This window comes from Poeciliopsis prolifica, unplaced genomic scaffold, assembly GCF_027474105.1.
Source record: "Poeciliopsis prolifica strain line A6 unplaced genomic scaffold, Auburn_PproV2 SCAFFOLD031, whole genome shotgun sequence".
NCBI classification, from domain to species: Eukaryota; Metazoa; Chordata; class Actinopteri; order Cyprinodontiformes; family Poeciliidae; genus Poeciliopsis; species Poeciliopsis prolifica.
In genome coordinates this window covers 901,527-921,001 of record NW_026562406.1, presented here as the reverse complement: position 1 = coordinate 921,001, position 19,475 = coordinate 901,527, and the positions used below count along the sequence as shown (strand labels likewise).

Here is a 19,475-nt window from a genome sequence, read left to right as displayed (position 1 = left end):
TCACTTGTTCAATGGGCATTCTGCTAAAGTCGAGAAAACATTTTCGCAATTGCGGTGTTTCCGCTAAATAAGAAATGCAATTAAAATCACACGTGAATAAGTTTGCTCACACGACAAGTCATTAAAAAACATGCCTCCTCCTCCCATTACCTGTCGTCTTGTTTGTCTTTTCCGGCAGCAGTAACATCCACTTGTTGATCACATGGCCTGTGTGTTGCAAAAAAAGTGTTTCGTTTACATTTTCGTAAAAAAACAGCAATTTTGACAGCCACTAGAACCACTTCATCCTCGCGCAAAAACTTTGTGTGAAAAACTTTTTTTCATTTGATTTTTCCCTGCACAATTCTTTTTGCACTATTTTATGATCAATGGAAACGTATCTAGTGATGGTAGGAAGACCAGCCTCCTCCAAGATTCAGGTGTTTGTGTGTCTCTCCTCCCGGATAATCTTGATAACTTTCCAGAGACGCCTCTGATGAAATGTAACAAACGCTTTCATCCAGGACCAGGAATCTTTGACCTTTCCTGGATGTTCTGGTTTTCAAAACCCCCCTTTTTTTTGAGTCATGACAAAAAAAGAGACTCATAAAAAAAATACCTTGCAATATGTTGGCTGACAGTTTGTTTTTTTTAAACTTGTCTTTTGACCTTTTTTACTCTTTCCACACTTCACATTTGAGAGTTTTCTCTTATGGCTTCAATTGTTTCACCGTTTTGCAACGCAAAATCATCGCAACACAATTTCAATATCAAACCAGAATGGAAGTCTGAATTTCCCAATTCACCCAAACACGCAACACAGACATATCTATCAATGCCAAGCAACCTGATAGCACAGAGCCAGACAAGAAAACGTGTCCAGTTCTCACTGTGCAGGGTTTCCTCGAACACACCGCTGTTGGGTGTTATGTGTCTACATCCAGCATGATTTGAATATAAAGATTTGAATAAAGGCAGCAACTGTCCATTTATCGAGATTGCTCAGTTCGTTATTGCACGCGGTGCAGCGATGAGCAAGTCGACAGGCTGCTGCCAGGGCTTTCTACATTATGTGTTTGACTATGAAACGCCAAAAACTCTGATTATTCCCAGCATACGCGTTGGATTTGTCTTCAGGTTCACGCAGTTCTTGGTGCTGCTGTATGTGGTGGGGTAAGTCTGAAAATTCAAAAACAAAAAAACAATAGCCGTACTTTTTATGGTTTTATGAGCTCAACCGTGGCTGCTGGCTGCTGCAGGTATGTGTGTGTGGTGCAGAAAGCGTACCAGGAGACAGACTCTGTCATCAGTACTGTCACAACTAAACTGAAGGGCTTTGCCTTTACCAACATCTCCGACATGCAGCCTCGTTTTTGGGATGTGGTGGACTACAACATCCCCCCGCAGGTATCTGGAACGTTGAGATCTCTGCCTGAAGTTTTGATGCGAAATGACTGTGATTAGAGTCTTGGACCTCTGTCCAACAGGGAGATGATTCATTCTTCGTGCTGACGAACATGGTCATGACCCCCGGGCAAACCCAGTCACGCTGTGCTGAGGTAGGACTCGATGTTCAGAGTGTTTAAGTGTATTAACAACCAGAGCATGTTCTAATTGAGTCATTATCAGTAATGTGATGAAGGATACTGACCCCCCCACCACCCCTCTTTGCACTCCGTGTCCTTTCATCTCAGTGTTTTTCAAACTTTTGCATGATTTCCATGTGATTCATTTCTATTTGAACTGTTTTAGTCATCAGGGCTCAGTATGTCAGGTCATGGAGGTCCCCAGTAGTCTGGTCTGACGATCTGAGTTACCCTGTCAAATTTTCCCACCATCTCAACAATCTGGTGTTTGATGTTAGTCCTGTTGAAAACTGCTTTCAGCACTTGTACGAGTTTACGGACACTTAAGGCAAGAGCGATCGTGCTCGCATATTAGTTCTTTCTCTAAGCGCCTCTTGAGATAACGAGTATATTTTCCCTTTTTAAAGTTAACTGAAAACGGAAGATCAACTTAACTGATAAGGTTTTCTCTCATTATCTCAAGAAAGCAGGAAATTACCTCATTATTTTGAGATAGCCATCGGGAAATTAACTACTCGAGAAAACGGAAAATCAACTCGAGCAAACTGTGGGGTTCAGGTTGCGTTGTGTTATGCTGCAGTGCAAAACTAACTCCGGTTGTTGAATCAGCATCAGCCATTTAAAGTCAAGACCTAGAGATCCGCCTTCTTATCTCCTGTAAAGGAGGCATGCATGGAAAACCGTAATAAAACCTAATAAAGTAAAAAAAAAAAAAACTAAAAACTTTCGCATTGTCCCTGCAAATTTCCTTTCCAGCTTCCAAACCCTTCCACTACCTGTGTGGACGACTGTGACTGTGTGGAGGGTTATAATGATCCTCGAGGGAACGGTACGCCTCAGTCCCAAATATACCTTCATAAACAGGCTTTCCAAAGCATCTCATCATGCATCATAACGATCTTTCTCCCTCAGGTATACGGACAGGACTGTGTGAAAACTATTCCTCCACTGTCAAGACCTGTGAGGTTCTCTCCTGGTGTCCCCTGGAAATAGACACCAACCTACCCAAGTGAGAGCCGACGTGATTCTGCAGGATTTATAGGATGGTTCACAGTTTCCAAGACGAGGCTAACTGTGCCTTTTCCCCGCCTAACAGGCGAGCTCTTCTGGCGGAGGCCGAAAACTTCACTGTGCTGATCAAAAACAGCATCACCTACCCAAAGTTCAACTTTCACAGGTGAGCATCTGAATGTAGAAAGAAAACAGCTCCTGCGGGAAGCGGTATCGTTGAGCATGATTTTAGCAAAAGTGCTTTGTCCTCCCTCCTCCAGAAGAAACATACCGCCTCACATCAACTCCACGTACCTGGAGACGTGCGTGTTCGACCGCAAAACACACCCCGACTGTCCCATCTTCCGCCTGAAGCACATCGTCTCCGAGGCCGGAGAGGACTTCCAGGACATGGCCGTGAAGGTATGAAGAGTAATCAGCACTGGCGGTGGATTCGAAAGTATTCATCCCCTCTGACTGTTTCACATTCTCAAAGGTTGATACGTTTTTAATTCATTTAACACTGGACCTGGAGGCATTTTAAATATTCAAAATAAATAAGCAAAACAACAGAAACAACAAATAAAATTCATTGTGAAATTTCTGTGAGCAAAATTGTCTTTCAAAAAATGCGCCAGTTGAAATCGAAATGACCAGATATTAGACTTTTTGTCATCCAGTTTTTGGTACAAGCAGAGCGAGAGGAAATAGAAAAAAATGACAAATCACCCAACTGGATATTACTGAATATGTTTTAATTTATCATGTTTTTATTTATGTATTGTGCCATTAATTGAGTTATTACTTATTGCCAAAGTGCAAGACACCGTAATTACAACCAGCTTCACCATTATTCAGATATATTTTAAAAGTACCTGGGTAATGATATTTTTTTTAAAATAGTATTTGTACTGCTATTTCGTCACCTTTTTATTGTTTTGCCATTGTTGTCGTGTTTCCAACATGCCGTAAGAAAACATGTCCTTAAAGGGACAACAGTAAAGTGGTAGAAGTGCTGTTGCTGCGTTGCATGTCTTGAAGGGCGGTGTCCTGGGTATCCTTATTGACTGGAGCTGCGACCTGGACTGGTGGGCCAGGAAGTGTCGTCCCAAATACACCTTCCGCAGGCTGGACAACAAAAATCCAGTCAACAATGTGGCCCTGGGGTACAACTTCAGGTGAATCTGGTTTCCATAGACACCTTGCTTTTTTTTTTTCGCCTGAAAAGACCAAAAGTTGGGGAAACAAACTAATAAAACCCATTTCTTTAGGTTTGCAAAGTACTACAGGACGCCAGAGGGGGAGGAAGTGAGAACGTTGATCAAAGCGTACGGGATACGCTTTGACGTCGTCGTGTTTGGAACTGTGAGGCTCAGCAGATTATGAAATTCGAAGGTCTCTAGAGTGACTTCCCGCTGATTTGGATGACTTTGTGTTGCTGCAGGCAGGAAAATTTGGAATTGTACCAACCATAGTGAACCTGGGTGCAGCCTTGTCCTTTCTGAGTTTGGTGAGTGAAGGTGCATGTCGCTGCTCCCAGAAATAGATGACAAGCAGAATGTGAGCGTCTTCATGCGTCCCCGTTAGGTCCCCATGGTCGCAGACTGGTTCATGTTGACCTGCATGAAGAAGAGAGATCTTTACAGCAGACAGAAATCAACGTATCTGGTCGAGGAATCTGAGGCCGAATCGGTGAGAGGCGTCCTCCCGTACTTTGCGTTTCAGCGTGTGCTTCCCGAAACTTTCCAGCCTCTAACCAGGAAAAAACGAGTTGTGTAACCGAACGCTACCTTTAAAAACAAAACAGAACAAAACAAAACATGGATATTTCTGAGTGTCAAAAGTCAAAATTTTTCACTTTAGAAATAGAAATTTCCACAGTTTTTCTACAAAAGTTCCAAGATTATTTTCTAAATTCCAGTTGTTGTTTTTTGGCAAGAAAATTTCTTCTCTTTTTTTCTTCCTGGTACAAAACCAGCTTCCATTATACCATCTTCATATGTTATTGTTTTCCTCTCACTTTTGTTCATATTGTTAGAATTGTAAACATACACATAAAAATACACACAGGGAATAATAATTACACATTAAAATAATAATTTTACCCTCCTCCATGTTTATGGTTAAACATGGAGGAGCTCTGTAATGTTTTCCAACCACTAAATCAATGCATGCATGTGAGTGTCGATACTTAAACCACTTTTAACGTCTGATTTATTTTCTTTCTTGTTTTTTTTCTGAATCCAGGCATCAATGAGCACAACGTATGGAACCCAGTAGCAGCCTGGAGTCAGCATGAGAATTCATTTTCTTTATATAAATTAATTCTTGCTCTAAAAATGTCACTGATAGACTGCTGGAAGCCTTTGCTAAAACTGTTCATGTGTGTAAAGGGAAGGCTGGTGATGTTTTTGTTAGATCTTCCTCTTGACCCTGCGACAATAAAGCAAGTAGAAGTAAATGATGAAATGTTGTCTTCAAAATATGCTTTGAAATCTTTTACATGTTTTAAAATTGTGTTGCAATCAAAAGTCAAATCAGGCTGTGGAATACTGCAAATATATTTCACATGCAGGTATTAATAAATAGAACTCGAATACATTTTCTCTGTCAAGATTCAGCAGTGCACACACATTCCTTTATTTATTTTTTATTCTGACGTATGTACATCTTTGTGTGTTTGAACAGGGCACACAAAAAGGTTTTACAATATATTTTGGTTTTACTGCAGTCAAAGTCTTCTTTTTCTTTTTTTTTTAAATTAAAATTAAGGACTTCACAATCTGCAGAATCATTTATTAATCAGTCACATCGTTTTAATGAGATTCCTCCTGTCATACGTAGTTAAAATTTTAAGGCATGTCTCTTCTGGTCAGGATCAAGAGTTTTCCATTAACTAAAAAAACATTAAAAAGGTAAAACATTTTACCTCAATCTGTCTTGATCACTTCTATGGCAGCGTGACTGACAAGAGGGCAACCTTTCTGGGATTCTACAGTAAACAAATTGGTACAAAAAACTAAATAGGGTAAATAAACAGAAAGCAGACATTACAGAAATTCTGCTGAATTAAAAACAGTCATTGACCTAAAATGTTTATATGTGTTTACAGCTTTATGAGGTAATGCAAAAATATTTCCATTTTCTTAATCAAAACTGTAAAAAAATAAAAAACAAATTTGAAAGATGATGAAAACTTAAATTTGTAAGTAGAAAAGTTACCAAATGTAATTAAATTAGGTTAATTGTCTATTTTCTGTCGGCGTTCGCATTCTTTCCATAAAATCCCAAAATTAAATGTTTACTATTGTTTACTTTTGGGGACGTATTCTACCGCCGCACCGCACGGGGGCGGTATAATACTACCGGACAACACAAGAAGCTTCAGAGTCAGCTAGCAAACAGCTGGGAAGGGAGGCAGGAGAAAGAGGGAGAAGTAACGTCCTTCCTCTCCTTGCTTTGCTTCTGTAGCTGATAATTGAGTGTTTTTTTTTCTGGAAGTTCGTCTAGTAGCTGCCTTCAGTTGGTAAGCAGCGAGCATGTCAGCGGTGCTACGGTGGGAGCTAAGCTAACAGCTGGGCAGCGCAGTTCTCGGAACTCGATAGCATCGATGAGGGAAGCTAACCCCGCCTTCAGAGTAGTAAACAAGGCTCCCCATCTCGTCCTGACTTAGCTGGCCCCCTAACAACGACAGAAGCCAGCAGAATGACAGGTGAGACAAACATACCTGATAGCAACACTCTTTTATCTGAACCAAGTTTCAGTTCTTTGATGGGCTCTTCGGTTTTTATGGTTTTCTGGAGTCTTTTTTGTTTTTTAAGGGTAAACTAACACGACTGCTTTTCTCAGAGGATGCCGTCCTGCTGAATGTACCCGTGATTCGGCAGCTGTACCACTGGGACTGTGGCTTAGCCTGCTCCAGGATGGTTCTGAAGTAAGTTGTTGTTGTTTTGATTGTTTGAAACCAGTCACTGAACACATCAGAGCTCCAACGGAGCTGGAAAAAATGTTTAATGTGAAACTGAAACCGCCTCAGGGCGGCCAGTACTAACAAAGTCAGTGGTGTTTTGGTGAAACCCGGGGTGTTCTCTTCCAGGTACCTGCACCCGGTGAGCGATGAGGAGTTCCAGAGAGCATGCTGGGAGCTGCAGCTGACGGAGAGCGTGTGGACCATTGACCTGGCCTACCTCATGTGTCATCTCGGGGTCAAACACTGCTTTTACACGCAGACTCTTGGTGTAGATAAAGGCTTTAAAAACCAGGTATGCTCCAGACTCTGAGCGCACACTCACATTTCTCTATAGTCTGTGCACGAATGAATGTCTCCCGGTGTGGTTCACAGTCTTTCTATAAGAAACATTTCGATACGGAGGAAAACCGGGTGAACAGACTGTTCTTCAAGGCGGAGAGCAAAGGTGTGGTGGTGAAGAAGTGGTGAGTTTTCTGTTTATTCTCTCTTGAAGACCTTTTAAAGTATGCAGCTTTTATTTTGTTTTTACATATTTGTTTAAACTGTTGCTGTGTTCTTTCTGACCGATAATCTTTGAAACAAATTGAGTTCCTCAGCTTTCTCAGAGAAATTCAGAAAGACCCAATCAGAGGCAGGGTGAGGGTTTTAGCAATAATAACATGCAAGTATTTGCATGTTATTATTACTACATCTTCAGAGAGCCTCCCATGAAAGCTAAGGCTAGTTAGCATAGCCACGCTTGACAAAAATAAAATATGAGGGATTATAGTTCATTTCTTTTGCATTGCAAAATGTAGAAGTTTGCTGTATAAAAATGCCTTGTTTCAGAATAAATAGTGAGTATAAAATATGATCTAAATCATTAAGTTGTTAAATATATCTATATTTATAGAGGAACCTGAAAAAGCGTTTCTGAGTCATCATCATTTATATTTCCAAAGTGGATATTCATCATATTCTGTCGAGTCTAAAGCTTCTCTCTCCATCCCTGGTTCCGCTGCCAGCTTTTACTCAATAATGAAGTTTTGCTTTTCTTTTTTTCTTTTTTCTAGTTCAGTAACCATTCAGGAAATCCAGTCTCATCTGGAGCAGGGTCACGTGGCCATCGTGCTGGTCAACGCTGTTGTCCTGACGTGCGAGTCGTGCTCTTCGCCCGTCAAGTACTGCTGCTTCCTGCCCGTGGGGCAGAAGTGTTTCTGCAGGAAGCCGGAGTACCAGGGCCACTTTGTAGTCGTGTGTGGCTTCAACAGGACCTCCAGCTGCGTCTTCTACAACAACCCTGCGTATAACGACCGTGAGTTTGTTCAACGGGGGACGGCAATTTCACAATTCTGTCGGTTCATGCTTAGTTTTCACCAGACGTTGATGAGACCGATCCAAAGCTGCTGCTTCCTCCTGTGTAGAACAGTTTAACATCTGACTTTTTTATTTTCATTAGGCTGCAGGCAGCATTTAAGAAATGCTCATTGTCAGTTAAGCACCTTTTGCTACCCAGTAATTCAGCTGATAGAAAAAATGAATCGACAGATCAGCTCTAAACTGTAGTGATGAGTCGAGCAGAAAGGAGCTTTCCACATGTTGATGTTTGAAACAGCCTTTGCTACAAATGAGCAAACATTCACTAGAGAAATGTTGCTGCGTTTGAGGCAATAAAATGTTTGTTTTTTTACTTCAAAAATGTATTGATATAATAATCGATTACTAAAATAATCATTAGTTGCAGCCTTCATACTGTTTTCCAACTAACTCCTACAAAGACTTACTGTTTTTAATTTCTGTGTGTGTACCGTGTTGTTAATATGTGTGGGGACCATTTTCCTGACAAATATTAGGTTTTGGAAGCTTGACAAACGTGTGTGTGTGTGTGTGTGTGTGTTGCCCAGGTGTGTGTTGCACCAGTATCAGTAACTTTGAGGAGGCCAGGCGGAGCTATGGAACAGATGAGGACATCCTCTTCGTCTTCAAGCAGAGCTGATGGACAACAATAACACCTTGACTCTTCATCATCAGCCTGACTGCAGCAGCTCCCAGGTCTAGCGGCGCCACCTCTGGTCTGCTGTCAGAACTACAGCCAGCTTTTTTTAAATCTTTTTGTTTCTTCCACTCTTGCTCCAAACCTCAACAGTTCACCCCACTGATGGATGTAAATGTTCACAAGCCAAAACCTCTTCATCTCAGATGGATTATTTTTCTACTCCACTGCATCAGATGAGCAGTGTTACTGTGACATAGTACAGATTTTTCTGTACAAATTTTACTGTTTCAATTTCGACGTCTGCAGCCATTCTCGCTCAGCGGATCAGTCGAGCCGTTAAAACTCCTCGGAGTTTGGAGGAAATATTTGGGGGAAAACGGGGCGTCGAATGTGAATTACCAGAGACTGACATGCACATTATTCAGGGCTTCTCTTTATGACTGAGAGTATTGTGCATTTACTCTACTTGTTGTGTTTATCAATGTGAAGCTGCTCACCTTTAACCCCCTCCAGCCTCGCCTCTACCTGCCTTTAAGAAGACCCCACAGCTCCCTTCTCATCCACAAGCGTCTATGAACAGGGAAAACGGAGCGTGGCGGTGTTTTGATCGTCTCAGGTATTCAATGTTCTGAAGCGTACCAGCACTGGATCAACACGGTGTTCTGTATGCTGGACTCCGCGCGGCACCGAGAGACAAAGGTTTGTCGGGTTCGCTAACTTTACTGGAGAAACGACACGAGTCGAAGCGATTGGTCTCGGGTCGATGCCGATTGGTCGGATGGATTCTATTAACTCTAGGTGATTTTTCTCATTGCCCCTCAGTTTTATTTTGTTTTAAGTTGCGGTAATGTATATACATCTTTGCACTACATTCTTCTTTTGTTTTTTTTTCATACCAGACTCGATTGTGTTATTTAAAAGTGAATCTTTTTCTAGTGCTACAAAATGTCTGCGCCGTCTGGTCCTGCTCTCTGGTGGAAACAAACGGCACGTTTTAAAACCACAATCTTTATTTTTTTTAAAACACAGAACTGCATTTATTATGAGCTGTAATTAAACAATTTCCACACATGCTGCGTTCAGTCTGTCTCTTAAGTGAGTCAATAAAATATCTTAGAGGGGCGGTGTTATGTAAAATTCACTTTTTTGATTATGTCGTCAAAAAAACATGCCGGGAGTGTTGCTCTGATTATTTCGTGCATTTTGAGAAATCCTTTCACCATTTGGGGGGTTCAAGACAGCTGAAACATAATACTGTCCCTTTAAAAAAATGATTTTTACCTACCTAAAGGAGGATAAATTATGAAAATGTTTTTTTTTTTAGTCCAATCAAAGTGGACCCTTTAATTTATTACCATCTTACAGTGAATTTTCCACACACTTGCATATGTGCATTAAATCTTCCAGCAGATCTTTACTGAACTGAACAATCACTTGTTCATAGAGGGCGCTGCTCTTTGTGAGGTTATACGTTCTACTCCTTTATTATTTTGGGTTTGAAGTCAGGTCTTACAGCCTCTCCCAGTTTTTCTGCGTACTCTGCGTACCGCCCAGTCATCTGCAAAATAAGGTGCAGGAAGGAGAATCAGTTGAACTGTAGATGAGAATGCAATCATCATACTAATAACCACTTATTAAAGAGATCAGAAAGAGGTGTCTTAAAATGTATTTTAATTTAAATCAATATAAATAATTTAGATATACTCAAATGATTTCGTAGTTGTTTTTTTACTTTTCTGTGTGGTGTAAGTGACCTTTGATGAAATGTTATGCTGGAAAAAGGCAACCATAAGCCTCAAAGTCTTGATGTGGCTCATCTGCCTGCAGCCTGCACTTTTCATTTTGATGATTATGACAAATTATGACAAAATCCAACACCTGAATGATCAGGAAATCAAAATCTCACCAAAAGATTCTGATTAATAAAATCTTAAACCCATCTTTTAGCTATGTTGGAAGCTGCTGATAGTCAATTACAACCTCAATAAAATTACAAAACATCACTGCTAAAACTCCCTGTTGAATGCTGCAACCAAGCATAGCATTGGAAAGTTGAGTGGATGGATGAAGTGCAAAAGAAATAGGTGCATAACTACAACTTCCAGAAAATTGAGATGCAACATGTACATGAATTGCCTATTGAGGTAAGTTTGTCCAGGACTTTAAAACCACTAATGATTTCTGGAAGGAGGCTGGACTTCTCTTGATTCTGATCAGATTTTGGATCAGATGTGAAACAGGAGAAGTTCATTTCCCTTCAGTTTTAGCTCTTGGGGTCGCCACGTCTGACAGTGCTAACCTCTATCAGATCTTGCTTCCCTCTCCTGAACAGTTTTGTGGCGAGCAGGGGTATGAATTTATCGTATTGTTTATTGTGATAAATTTTGATTTAGAGAAATTCCAATAAATAAATTTTAAAATGTCGTAAACCCGTCATTGTCTGGATTGTGATATATATTTATACACATATCTATTATTTTACCATATTTTTCCTCATTGTACAATAAAGATGTATCATTAAATATCAATAAAATTGAAAACATGATTGTTGCGGTTTGCAGATTTCTGATATAAATCACACGTCTTAATGCGACCAGAGTCCTAAAGAGGCATATTACAAACGGGAATGTTTCTCAGCCATATTTGTGTTTGTGTGGCTTTGACTGCTGTGTCACTTTTATTGTCGTCACAATAGTACCACAGAGTAAATTTAAAACGTTTAAGTCCATATTGAATTGTTTGAGAAACAGAATTGTACGTTTTTGTTGACTCTATGCCATAATCATCAAAAACTAACAGGACAAAATGTCTGAAATACAGCGGCCTGAGTGATCACTTGAATACGACCTGCACTGAATGATTAAACTAAAACTCAATAACTCTCTGAAGGAGGGTGACTGTTTTACCTTAAAGCTCCATTTGTCGCTGACTTGTCTGTTGAGATTCAGATCCAGCTCCACCACCAGCAGTCCGTCTCGGGTCCTAGAGAGACCCGGGGTGCGGCTGCCGTCAGGACCGGCCACATAACTGGACCCATAGAAGTGACCAAAGTCATGGTGAGCTGGAGAAAAAAAAAGAAGTCACAAGCGCTGTTGTTGTTGCTCTCTTATAAACGTTTCTTTTTGTGGGAGGTTTTCTCGCATTTTGTCAGGTTACAAACACAAACTTCACTGTATTTTATTTGTGTCCTTTATATGACAGATCATGCTTTGGGTTGGTTTATCACCTAGATTCAAACTAAATTGCACTGAAGTTGTGGAGTGGAATAAAACAAAATGTGCAAAGATTGAAGGGATATAAAAACTTTGGCCAGACTTGTGATAAAGTTTCAGCTTCTGCTATAAGGCTGAAACCAAACATTCGAGGTCGCTGCTATAACTACTCCATGTTGCTGAAATGTCATGAAAAACACAAAAAACATTATAAATTTGAGAGGAGAAACTGTATACCTTTCTTTCCGTCCCCAGATGTGAATTCACTTTTGAAGTGTTCCTGTTGAAAACATATTTTCCTACATGATTAAATCTGTCCTGCTGAATCAACATGGGCCAGTGTTGCAGAAACTCACTGTCCCGACACGGTTGATGGCACACGTGAAGCAGTGATTGGCTATCGCTGCGTTCCTGGCCTCGATCGGCCACATGGGCTCGCTGTGGAGGACAAACACAGCTTTCCGTACACAAACAGAGGCAACAACAAAGAACAAACTCAGTTTTCAACTGTCATTAAAGCTGCACAAAAACAGTCCTAGCCCTAACAAAATCAAGCTAGTCCACTTCCTGTCTGAGCTGCTGCTGCTACCAACTGTGCAGCTGTTTCCTATCTACAGTGGCTCTAATATACCAAGGTACATCTACCTTTTCTCTCTCTCTCTCTCTCCCTCATCCTGTTTCCTACCTCAGAGCTCCAACGGTGGCTGAGGGGTTGAAGATGATCTCGGCTCCGTTCATGCTGTACATGAACCAGTTGAGTGGGTGGTGGCGCCCGTAGCAGATGTTCACGGCAAGCTTCCCGAACTGCGTCTGGAACACCGTGTGGCCCGTGTCGCCCTCCATGTAATACGTGGACTGAGGGCGAGGAGCGAAACACAGTGTTCTGCTGCGCTCCACAGCTGCAGAGAGCTCACGGGGCGCCTGCTGCTAACCTCATTAAAGTCTCCCACCCTGGGGATGTGGTTCTTCCGACTCTTTCCCAGCACGTTTCCTGAATTGGAGATCACCACCGCGGTGTTCCACAGAGTGCTGTGCAGCTCCTCTCGCTCAAGAATTGGGGAGATGACCACCATGTTGTGCTTTTTGGCGAGCTTGCAGGCAGGATGAGACAGAATAGTGAGGGCTGCGCGTCGTGTTATTTTAGCGCTAGCAACTTTGGGTCATCTCACCTCCTGGCAGAACCGCGTGGTGTTCCCTTCCTCTGCAGACTCTGCAAACTCCGTCCACGGCTCTTTCTCCCGAGTGCAGAAAGCAAACGGCATGGCTGTAAAAACAGAGAGCTGGTTCATGTGCCATGAATAGGTTTACAAACACTTTATGGTCTATTAGTTCCAGTCGATTAACTAACAACGTCCTCTGAGACCTTCTTTTAGTGTTGTGGTCTGGCATCCAGCAGAGGGCGCCGCTGGTCATCCTTTAGCGGAGCCAGTGGATACAGGAATAAAGATGGCGGTGGCCATACCAGAATGAATTCGGTGTGGGATGCAAAATATGTTTTATGCGGTTCTGTTTTGAAAAATACAAACACTTTAGTGTTTGTATTTTTGTATTTTTGCAATCCGGCAGAACTGCGTGGCGGAGCAGCGTCGATATATCAATCAAAAATGATTGGTGTGCTACGAAGGCGGGGATGTGATGATGGAAAAGCAGAGGGGATAATGCAGAAAAATCGCTGGAAAAAACATGATATAGATTAACTCATTGATCAACCGCTTGCATCACTGGCCATGAGTGTATTAGCTGTGTGAACTCACTCCAGGTCTCCTGGAAGCAGATGACGTTAACGCCACACATGGCGGCTACCTCCACGATTTCCCCGATGCGGCTGTGCATGGCGCCGACCTGTGAGCGGCGGGAGAAGATCTCATGTGTGTAATCCAGCACATCCCACACATGACCAGTGAGAAATGGATCTGGTCATGGTTCTGCCTCGGCCGTGTCTGAATCTGGAAAACGTGGTGCTGACCTGGTCCAGGATCGGGGCGTCGGTAGGCAGGACGATGCGGTGCTGAACCAGGCCCACTCGGACTCTTCTGGGCGGCCTCAGCTGCTCCTGCGCGGCGTCAAACTTGTAGCCTTTCAGCTCAAACTGCCGCTCGGCTGCAGCTTCCACAGCGCAGGGTGGGAGAACCAACTTCCTGTGAAAACATTAGATTTCTGCCTCAGCCCAGCAGGAAAGCACGGCGGCGGCGGCGTCATGCTGCACAGAAAAGCTCTTTCAGGAGTTGGAATGGTTGACTAGAACATTAACCCAGGCTAAAGGAATGGAGTGTCTTTGACAAACACGCCACTTGAGCTGAGAGAAAAATGCTCACAGAAATGTGACACGACGTGATGCCAGAAAAAAAAAAAACCTTGAAAAAACGAAGATGGTCAGAAACACTTCCTAATTGTTCCGATGGAGCTTGGTTGGATCTACCAAGAAAACTAGGAAATTATGCTTTCAAAGATAGCCGGCTGACAATAATGGAGGTACACAGAGGGTTCGTAGGTCAAATATGCCAAGAAAATCACAAGTTAAACAAAATGTTGGGAGAATCAGAATAAGATTTGCCTTGTTCTTCATGAATCTGCAGGGACACAGCCATCGACGGTGACTTTTGACATTCAGAGTTGAATTTCAGCCTTGAAAGCAAGAAAATGTTAAGCTGGACCAAATAATATTGTATTATAATATTGACATATTGTATTATTTTTAAAGTAACGTAAAAGGCCTTAAAAACTCTTCATCCAGAGGACGATTTGTCTGACATGATGGAAGATTCACTGCTTTGTTGTTTGAAAATATTTTGTTATTATTAGTAGCATTATTTTTAATTCTAAAATCATTCTAAAATGAAATTAGATGTGTCAAAAAGTCATTTGTGGAAAAAATGCTACAAATAACCAGTGACTTGTAGAGTGCTTGTTTTTCAGGCTTGTTTGACTTACATTTGCATTTGGTAAATAATTGATTTATATGTGCACAAGAAAATTCCAAGGACACTGTACCCTATCCTGACTCAGCAGACATAAAATACCATTTAAAGCAATACAAACAAGAGGTCTCACTTTGACATAAATTGCATTTTGGTGCGTTTTTAGGTTAAATCGTCTGTTTTCTTCAGTCTGTTTATACTTATTAGTGGGTGGAGGAGCCAGAAGTTGTACTTGGCTCAGATTAATGTAATTTCAAGTAATATTACTAAAGTAGAAGTAAAAAAAAATATGGTGGACTAAAAACTACTTTTAAAAAAAGTTATTAAATGTGACTAATTGAATAGGGTTTTTTTAGAGGAAAATCTAAACATTATGCAGCTTCAACAAAAAGGCTGGTTTATTTTTTGCACGTTTTTTTATTTTTATTTTTGATTTTATTTTCTTACGCAAACCAACGAGTTCAAATCATTTCCCTAAAGTGACGGTTCAATGTGTGAACTTGTCCATTCTCCTTTTGTGTGTTGACCGAAGTCCGCCCCGCGGAGTGATACCTCACCAGCAGGTCAAACAGCTCCATTAGCAACATTGAACAGGATAAAGCGAGAACTCACGGCGCTTCTCTCCCGAACAGGAGACGCTTCACTTCCGCCAGCTCGGCCTCCGGAAGGTGGGCCTCCAGACATTTCTCCAGCGACTCGAACTCGCACGCGGACATGTTTGTGCGACTTCCTCGCGCTCGCGCCTCCTCGGCAGAGCCTCGTGCCCCCCGGTCACTGTCTCTGTTTGTTCGAGTTCCGCTCGTTGTGCGGCTTATCTGTGTTTCTTCTGGTCTTTGGACCGGACAGGGGCGTCTCTAGAAAGTTCTGCAAAGGGGGGCGGCAGGATGGAGGGGGGCTGGAGGGCACTGATAACGTCGAGGTGGCTCAGCCACAAAAAGAAAAGAAAAAAAAGCTATATCAGAATATTTGGATGTTTATTTACATTTGTTGTTATGTTGAAACTTAAGGTGTTATTTTTTACTGCTTTAACTTAATAGTCTGAAAATTCAGACTATTTATTTGTTGAAAATAAATAACAAATTACAACATCCCTTCCTGAAACCTTTACTGTGTGCAGTATTCTTTGTTTCTTTTGTATACAGACATATTGAAAATTATTTAAAGCTGCAGTGACAGAAGAAAAAAAAAATTAGACGACCAAAATATGTTCTTCCCAAATGGAGCCCGGTCCAGCTTGCTGTCTGTCCTGCTGGTCAGTCACATCACTCCACATGGATTGCAGTGAGACTCACTGGACCTTAGTCTCTTATTTTCACGAGACGACAACCTGGAGCTGGGCTCCATTTTAACAGCAGCAGAGACAAAAAAGTGAGAGGGAGAGCAGAAACCTGTTATGCACTACAGTGACTGGAGATGTGCTGAGTTTAGACAATCTGATAGTGGCTGCAACAGAGACTGCAACTTGAAAGCAAAGCAGACATCACACTTTGGCTGCTGATATATAACTTCTTTCATTACATAAATCGGTACATCGCATATCAGTTGACAGAGTCGAATGCTAACAGTGGAAACGTTTCTTTAATCTGCTGGTTTTGATTAGTAATATGATGGCGGCTCACTTTTTGATGCGAAAACCAACATTGCAAGAAGGCATTCACTAAACAGTGAAGGAAATGACAAATAGTTAAGATTTCTTATTCCTGGCAGCTGGGGAGATGTTTCTACTCCTCTGTGTCCTCAGTCTTCTGACCTTTCTCTCCGTCTCTTTGTTGGGATTTGATAGTTTCTTCAGCGGTTCTGCAATAAAACAATAAATATTTTTTTTTTAAAAAGCAACAGGCGTCAGAAAATCATTTGGCCAGCAGGGGGACCCAGTGAGCCACCAGTGGTTTTCATCACCTGTAAACTCAGGGTGGCTCTTGGTGTTGTTCAGGAGAGAGACGTATCTGCAACCCCCCGATTCTTCATTTCCTTCTAGGAAAACATAAAAATAAAAAAAAATAATAAATCATAAACAACCCTAGCAGTCAGCTGCTGCCCTTCTGCATCACGAGGCGGCCTCACCGCAGACCCGCAGCAGGACGTAGAGCCGCCTGGCTGCCAGCACGCTGCTGGCCGGGGCCCCGCTGTGCTGCAGCGGCTCCAGGTTCATCACGCGGCCCCCGCTGTCCATCAGCTCCACGCGCTCTACGGAGGACCGTCCAGAAGTGTTTCACGGTACATCCGTTGCTATAGCAGCAGCTGCAGTGATGCTGTAACTCCTCTAAACAGACTGACATGACTGACCAACTGTCTGTTGGGGAGGGGGTCATTTTTCTTTATCTTTGACCCTCTTTGTTTTCTGACAGGAGAGCTTTTCTTTTCTGCCTCCCTGTCAGATTCATTTGTTTTATGACCATTGTTGAACAGAAACAAAAAAGGGAGGGGGGGGGACAAACTGAAATAAAATTTTGAGACTGACCTGAGAATTCTCTTGAAAAAATCTAGAATTTTTTTAGTTCAAAAAGTAAAAAAAAAAAAAAAAGGACTTTTCAAACATAGCATTTTCAAAAGTTGAAAATGTTACGTTTGTAAGGTTTTGACATTACAAACTCAGAAATTTACCATGGTAATTTTATTTTTTTTTAACTTTTCTTTGAACTAAAAAATTTTCTTGTTTTTTCAAGAAAATTTCTGAAATGATACTCAATTTTTTATTTTTTATTTTTTCAGAAAATGTCTGCCATCCATGCTCAGATGAAAGACTCTGTCTGCAGGTCGACAACTGCTCCATGCACTTCCAAAGGTCAGACCCGAATCTCCTTGAAAACTCGTGTCAAAACTCGTGTTCACAGACTTGGAGGAGAAACTGCAGTTAAATAAAATTCAATTGACTCATGGAGCCAAACGCCAATTTTCTACTATGTATAATCTGTCTTTATCATTTAACAGGTGTTTATTTTACACCATCACAACTACAATATGCAAGAAAGTTTTTGGCTGTAACATGAGAAAATAGAAAAAGTACAGAAACTACTGCATTGGATGAAAATGAAAGTTGAAAACAGAAGTTTGTTTGGTGAAACGTTCAATTTGAAGCCATGACTGACCCGTGCAGTTACCTTTGAAGTCCAGACCGCACTTTTCCTTCAGGTGATGAATGAAGTTGACCAGTTTACAGTTTAGGTTTAACATTTCCATCCTGCCGTCTGCCAAGATAAGCTCCTTTGTCAAACCAATAACAGCAGAAATCAACAATGTTGCAATACGAGTACAGGAAATGTTCTGACCTCCAAACAGGACAGTGACAAACATCCTCCAGCTCCAACCAACTCAACCACAGAGTCCAGGACGTTTGGAGAACAGACACCAAGTCCACACGTCTCCTCCCTCTTGTGGTGCGTACTTTTTGTTTCCTACGAACTCAGTGCTAAAGCGAATGAATGTGCCAGCTAACTACACACACACACACACACCCACACCCACACACACACACCCACCACACACACACACACACCACACACACACACACACACACACACACACACACACACACACACACACACACACGCACACACACACACACACACAACACACACACACACGTATGCCTGTGAATTCACCTCTTCTTTTCCTTCACAAAGCTCCAGTCTTGTAAATGAGGAGACAAAGACCCTTGTGTCCATGGAGTCTCTACAAACAGAAAGTTTGGCTCTCTGCGTCTCATTGATGTTTACTGGTCGGCGATGCCGAGACTGAGGGGAAAAAAATGGACTTTATAGTTTCACTGCTCATGCTGGGTAAAGAATCCAATCCATATTTGCAGGTTGTGCAGTCCGTACAGCATTACAAGAGCAGAGCGAGAAATTAGCAACTATGCTGTAATCTGGCTCATTTACAGTCTGTACAGAAGTATTGATTGTTCATCAATGTGCACTGTCCCTAATAAATAAAAAAAACAAACAAAAAACAAGAGTCCTAAACTGCGGCGTGTCTGCTGTAGGTCACTTCTAGTTCTGAGGAACCAAGCCTTTCTCCTGACCTGAGATGATCCTGACACACAGACGCCGTCAGAAGAAGGCCCAGCAGAGACTACGCTTCCTCATCGTATGCTCTGCCATGATTTAGTCAGTTCTGTGTTTGTCCAGTTTGGTTTAGTTCAGCATAAAACATTTCAGGACCAGAATAATTCACTGATATAAAAGGCATTAAACATGATGCAAGTTGACAGTGTCATGTAATTTTCAGCCTCCTTTTTAGCATTTGCATTTGGTAGCAGGCTAAATGGTCAAAGATAATGCAGCACTTTAAATCCTCAGTAGAGAAAGTCTCATAGTTTCAGTAAGTCAGTATAGGAAAAAAGTATCGGTAATATATCGATTATCGGCCAAATGAGTTTTAGTATACCACCATATCGTATATCTTCCAAAAATCCAATATTTTCATTTCTACTCTACATCCCTTGTGTTCAGTTTTTCTAACACAAAGAAAGAAAGCACCATTAACCAGTTTCTTTTGTAGTCCTGTATTCTATTGACAGTGCGGCGTTCTGATGCAAACTGTCAGATGATCCAGCTGAGGAGATTCATCAGGTCAGCAGCAGAGCATGACGTCTCAAAGGACTTGATGAATGACTTATAGAAGAAAAAAGTCCTAAAGATCCCGCAGAAGCTTTCAAAAAGAAGTGGGAACCTGAAGCCACGGGGGAGACGTGATAAAAGCTGGGAAAATAAAGAAGTCCAGAGATAGTTGGAGGCCCTAACTAACCGTTTCCCAGCATAGGCAACGAAGAGCTCTGACTCAGTTCGTTGGGCTTCCAAATCTGATATGAAACATGTTCCAGATAAAAGGCAGGAAAGCCTGGAG

At 41.7% G+C, this 19,475-nt stretch overlaps 4 protein-coding genes across 7 annotated transcripts; 2 read left to right on the top strand and 2 right to left on the bottom strand.

Annotated features, from left to right (window-relative positions):
• Positions 1-1,009: 1,009 nt before the first annotated feature.
• On the top strand, positions 1,010-4,981 carry p2rx4b (purinergic receptor P2X, ligand-gated ion channel, 4b). The gene is made up of 12 exons (XM_055050774.1): positions 1,010-1,152; positions 1,239-1,386; positions 1,467-1,538; positions 2,322-2,394; positions 2,478-2,574; positions 2,662-2,742; positions 2,837-2,978; positions 3,597-3,733; positions 3,827-3,920; positions 4,000-4,065; positions 4,143-4,247; positions 4,803-4,981. The coding sequence occupies exons 1-12, from the start codon at positions 1,010-1,012 to the stop codon at positions 4,833-4,835; spliced, it is 1,191 nt and encodes a 396-aa protein (XP_054906749.1). The 3' UTR covers positions 4,836-4,981.
• A 955-nt stretch (positions 4,982-5,936) lies between these two features.
• On the top strand, positions 5,937-9,571 carry gucd1 (guanylyl cyclase domain containing 1). Its single transcript, XM_055050802.1, has 6 exons — positions 5,937-6,267; positions 6,405-6,489; positions 6,652-6,817; positions 6,898-6,989; positions 7,578-7,819; positions 8,409-9,571. The coding sequence occupies exons 1-6, from the start codon at positions 6,261-6,263 to the stop codon at positions 8,498-8,500; spliced, it is 684 nt and encodes a 227-aa protein (XP_054906777.1). The 5' UTR covers positions 5,937-6,260; the 3' UTR covers positions 8,501-9,571.
• Positions 9,572-9,812: 241 nt separating this feature from the next.
• On the bottom strand, positions 9,813-15,450 carry upb1 (ureidopropionase, beta). Its single transcript, XM_055050801.1, has 10 exons — positions 15,243-15,450; positions 13,679-13,850; positions 13,467-13,554; positions 12,882-12,976; positions 12,645-12,803; positions 12,398-12,567; positions 12,069-12,150; positions 11,950-11,992; positions 11,407-11,561; positions 9,813-10,058 (listed from the first exon to the last, which is right to left on the bottom strand). Exons 1-10 carry the CDS (start codon positions 15,344-15,346, stop codon positions 9,975-9,977), a joined length of 1,152 nt encoding a protein of 383 aa, XP_054906776.1. The 5' UTR covers positions 15,347-15,450; the 3' UTR covers positions 9,813-9,974.
• Positions 15,451-15,565: 115 nt separating this feature from the next.
• On the bottom strand, positions 15,566-18,014 carry LOC129373075 (uncharacterized protein C22orf15). Of its 4 annotated transcripts, none has more exons than XM_055050805.1 (5): positions 17,900-18,014; positions 17,720-17,818; positions 16,695-16,817; positions 16,530-16,604; positions 15,566-16,427 (listed from the first exon to the last, which is right to left on the bottom strand). In XM_055050805.1, exons 1-5 carry the CDS (start codon positions 17,922-17,924, stop codon positions 16,315-16,317), a joined length of 435 nt encoding a protein of 144 aa, XP_054906780.1. In that variant the 5' UTR covers positions 17,925-18,014; the 3' UTR covers positions 15,566-16,314. The 4 variants fall into 4 exon arrangements, with proteins under 4 accessions (XP_054906780.1, XP_054906781.1, XP_054906778.1 ...); XM_055050806.1 differs by having other exon boundaries at positions 17,732-17,818; XM_055050803.1 differs by having other exon boundaries at positions 17,720-18,014.
• Between the last annotated feature and the right edge of the window lie 1,461 nt (positions 18,015-19,475).

What these genes read in the sequence shown, in the direction of transcription:
- p2rx4b (XM_055050774.1), top strand. Translation starts at nt 1,010, where the DNA reads ATGAGCAAGTCGACAGGCTGCTGCCAGGGCTTTCTACATTATGTGTTT. An exon ending in ACTACAACATCCCCCCGCAG is followed by an intron (nt 1,387 to 1,466) that starts GTATCTGGAACG and finishes TCTGTCCAACAG; the next exon opens with GGAGATGATTCATTCTTCGT. An exon ending in GCCCTGGGGTACAACTTCAG is followed by an intron (nt 3,734 to 3,826) that starts GTGAATCTGGTT and finishes CCATTTCTTTAG; the next exon opens with GTTTGCAAAGTACTACAGGA.
- gucd1 (XM_055050802.1), top strand. An exon ending in ATAAAGGCTTTAAAAACCAG is followed by an intron (nt 6,818 to 6,897) that starts GTATGCTCCAGA and finishes TGTGGTTCACAG; the next exon opens with TCTTTCTATAAGAAACATTT. An exon ending in CAACCCTGCGTATAACGACC is followed by an intron (nt 7,820 to 8,408) that starts GTGAGTTTGTTC and finishes TGTGTTGCCCAG; the next exon opens with GTGTGTGTTGCACCAGTATC.
- upb1 (XM_055050801.1), bottom strand. Translation starts at nt 15,346, where the DNA reads ATGTCCGCGTGCGAGTTCGAGTCGCTGGAGAAATGTCTGGAGGCCCAC. An exon ending in ACGCCCCGATCCTGGACCAG is followed by an intron (nt 13,555 to 13,678) that starts GTCAGCACCACG and finishes CGCCGCTCACAG; the next exon opens with GTCGGCGCCATGCACAGCCG. An exon ending in ATCTGGGGACGGAAAGAAAG is followed by an intron (nt 11,562 to 11,949) that starts GTATACAGTTTC and finishes TTTTTTCTCCAG; the next exon opens with CTCACCATGACTTTGGTCAC.
- LOC129373075 (XM_055050803.1), bottom strand. Translation starts at nt 17,924, where the DNA reads ATGTTTGTCACTGTCCTGTTTGGAGGTCAGAACATTTCCTGTACTCGT. An exon ending in CTTCAAAGGTAACTGCACGG is followed by an intron (nt 16,818 to 17,719) that starts GTCAGTCATGGC and finishes GGTCCTCCGTAG; the next exon opens with AGCGCGTGGAGCTGATGGAC. An exon ending in CGTCCTGCTGCGGGTCTGCG is followed by an intron (nt 16,605 to 16,694) that starts GTGAGGCCGCCT and finishes ATGTTTTCCTAG; the next exon opens with AAGGAAATGAAGAATCGGGG.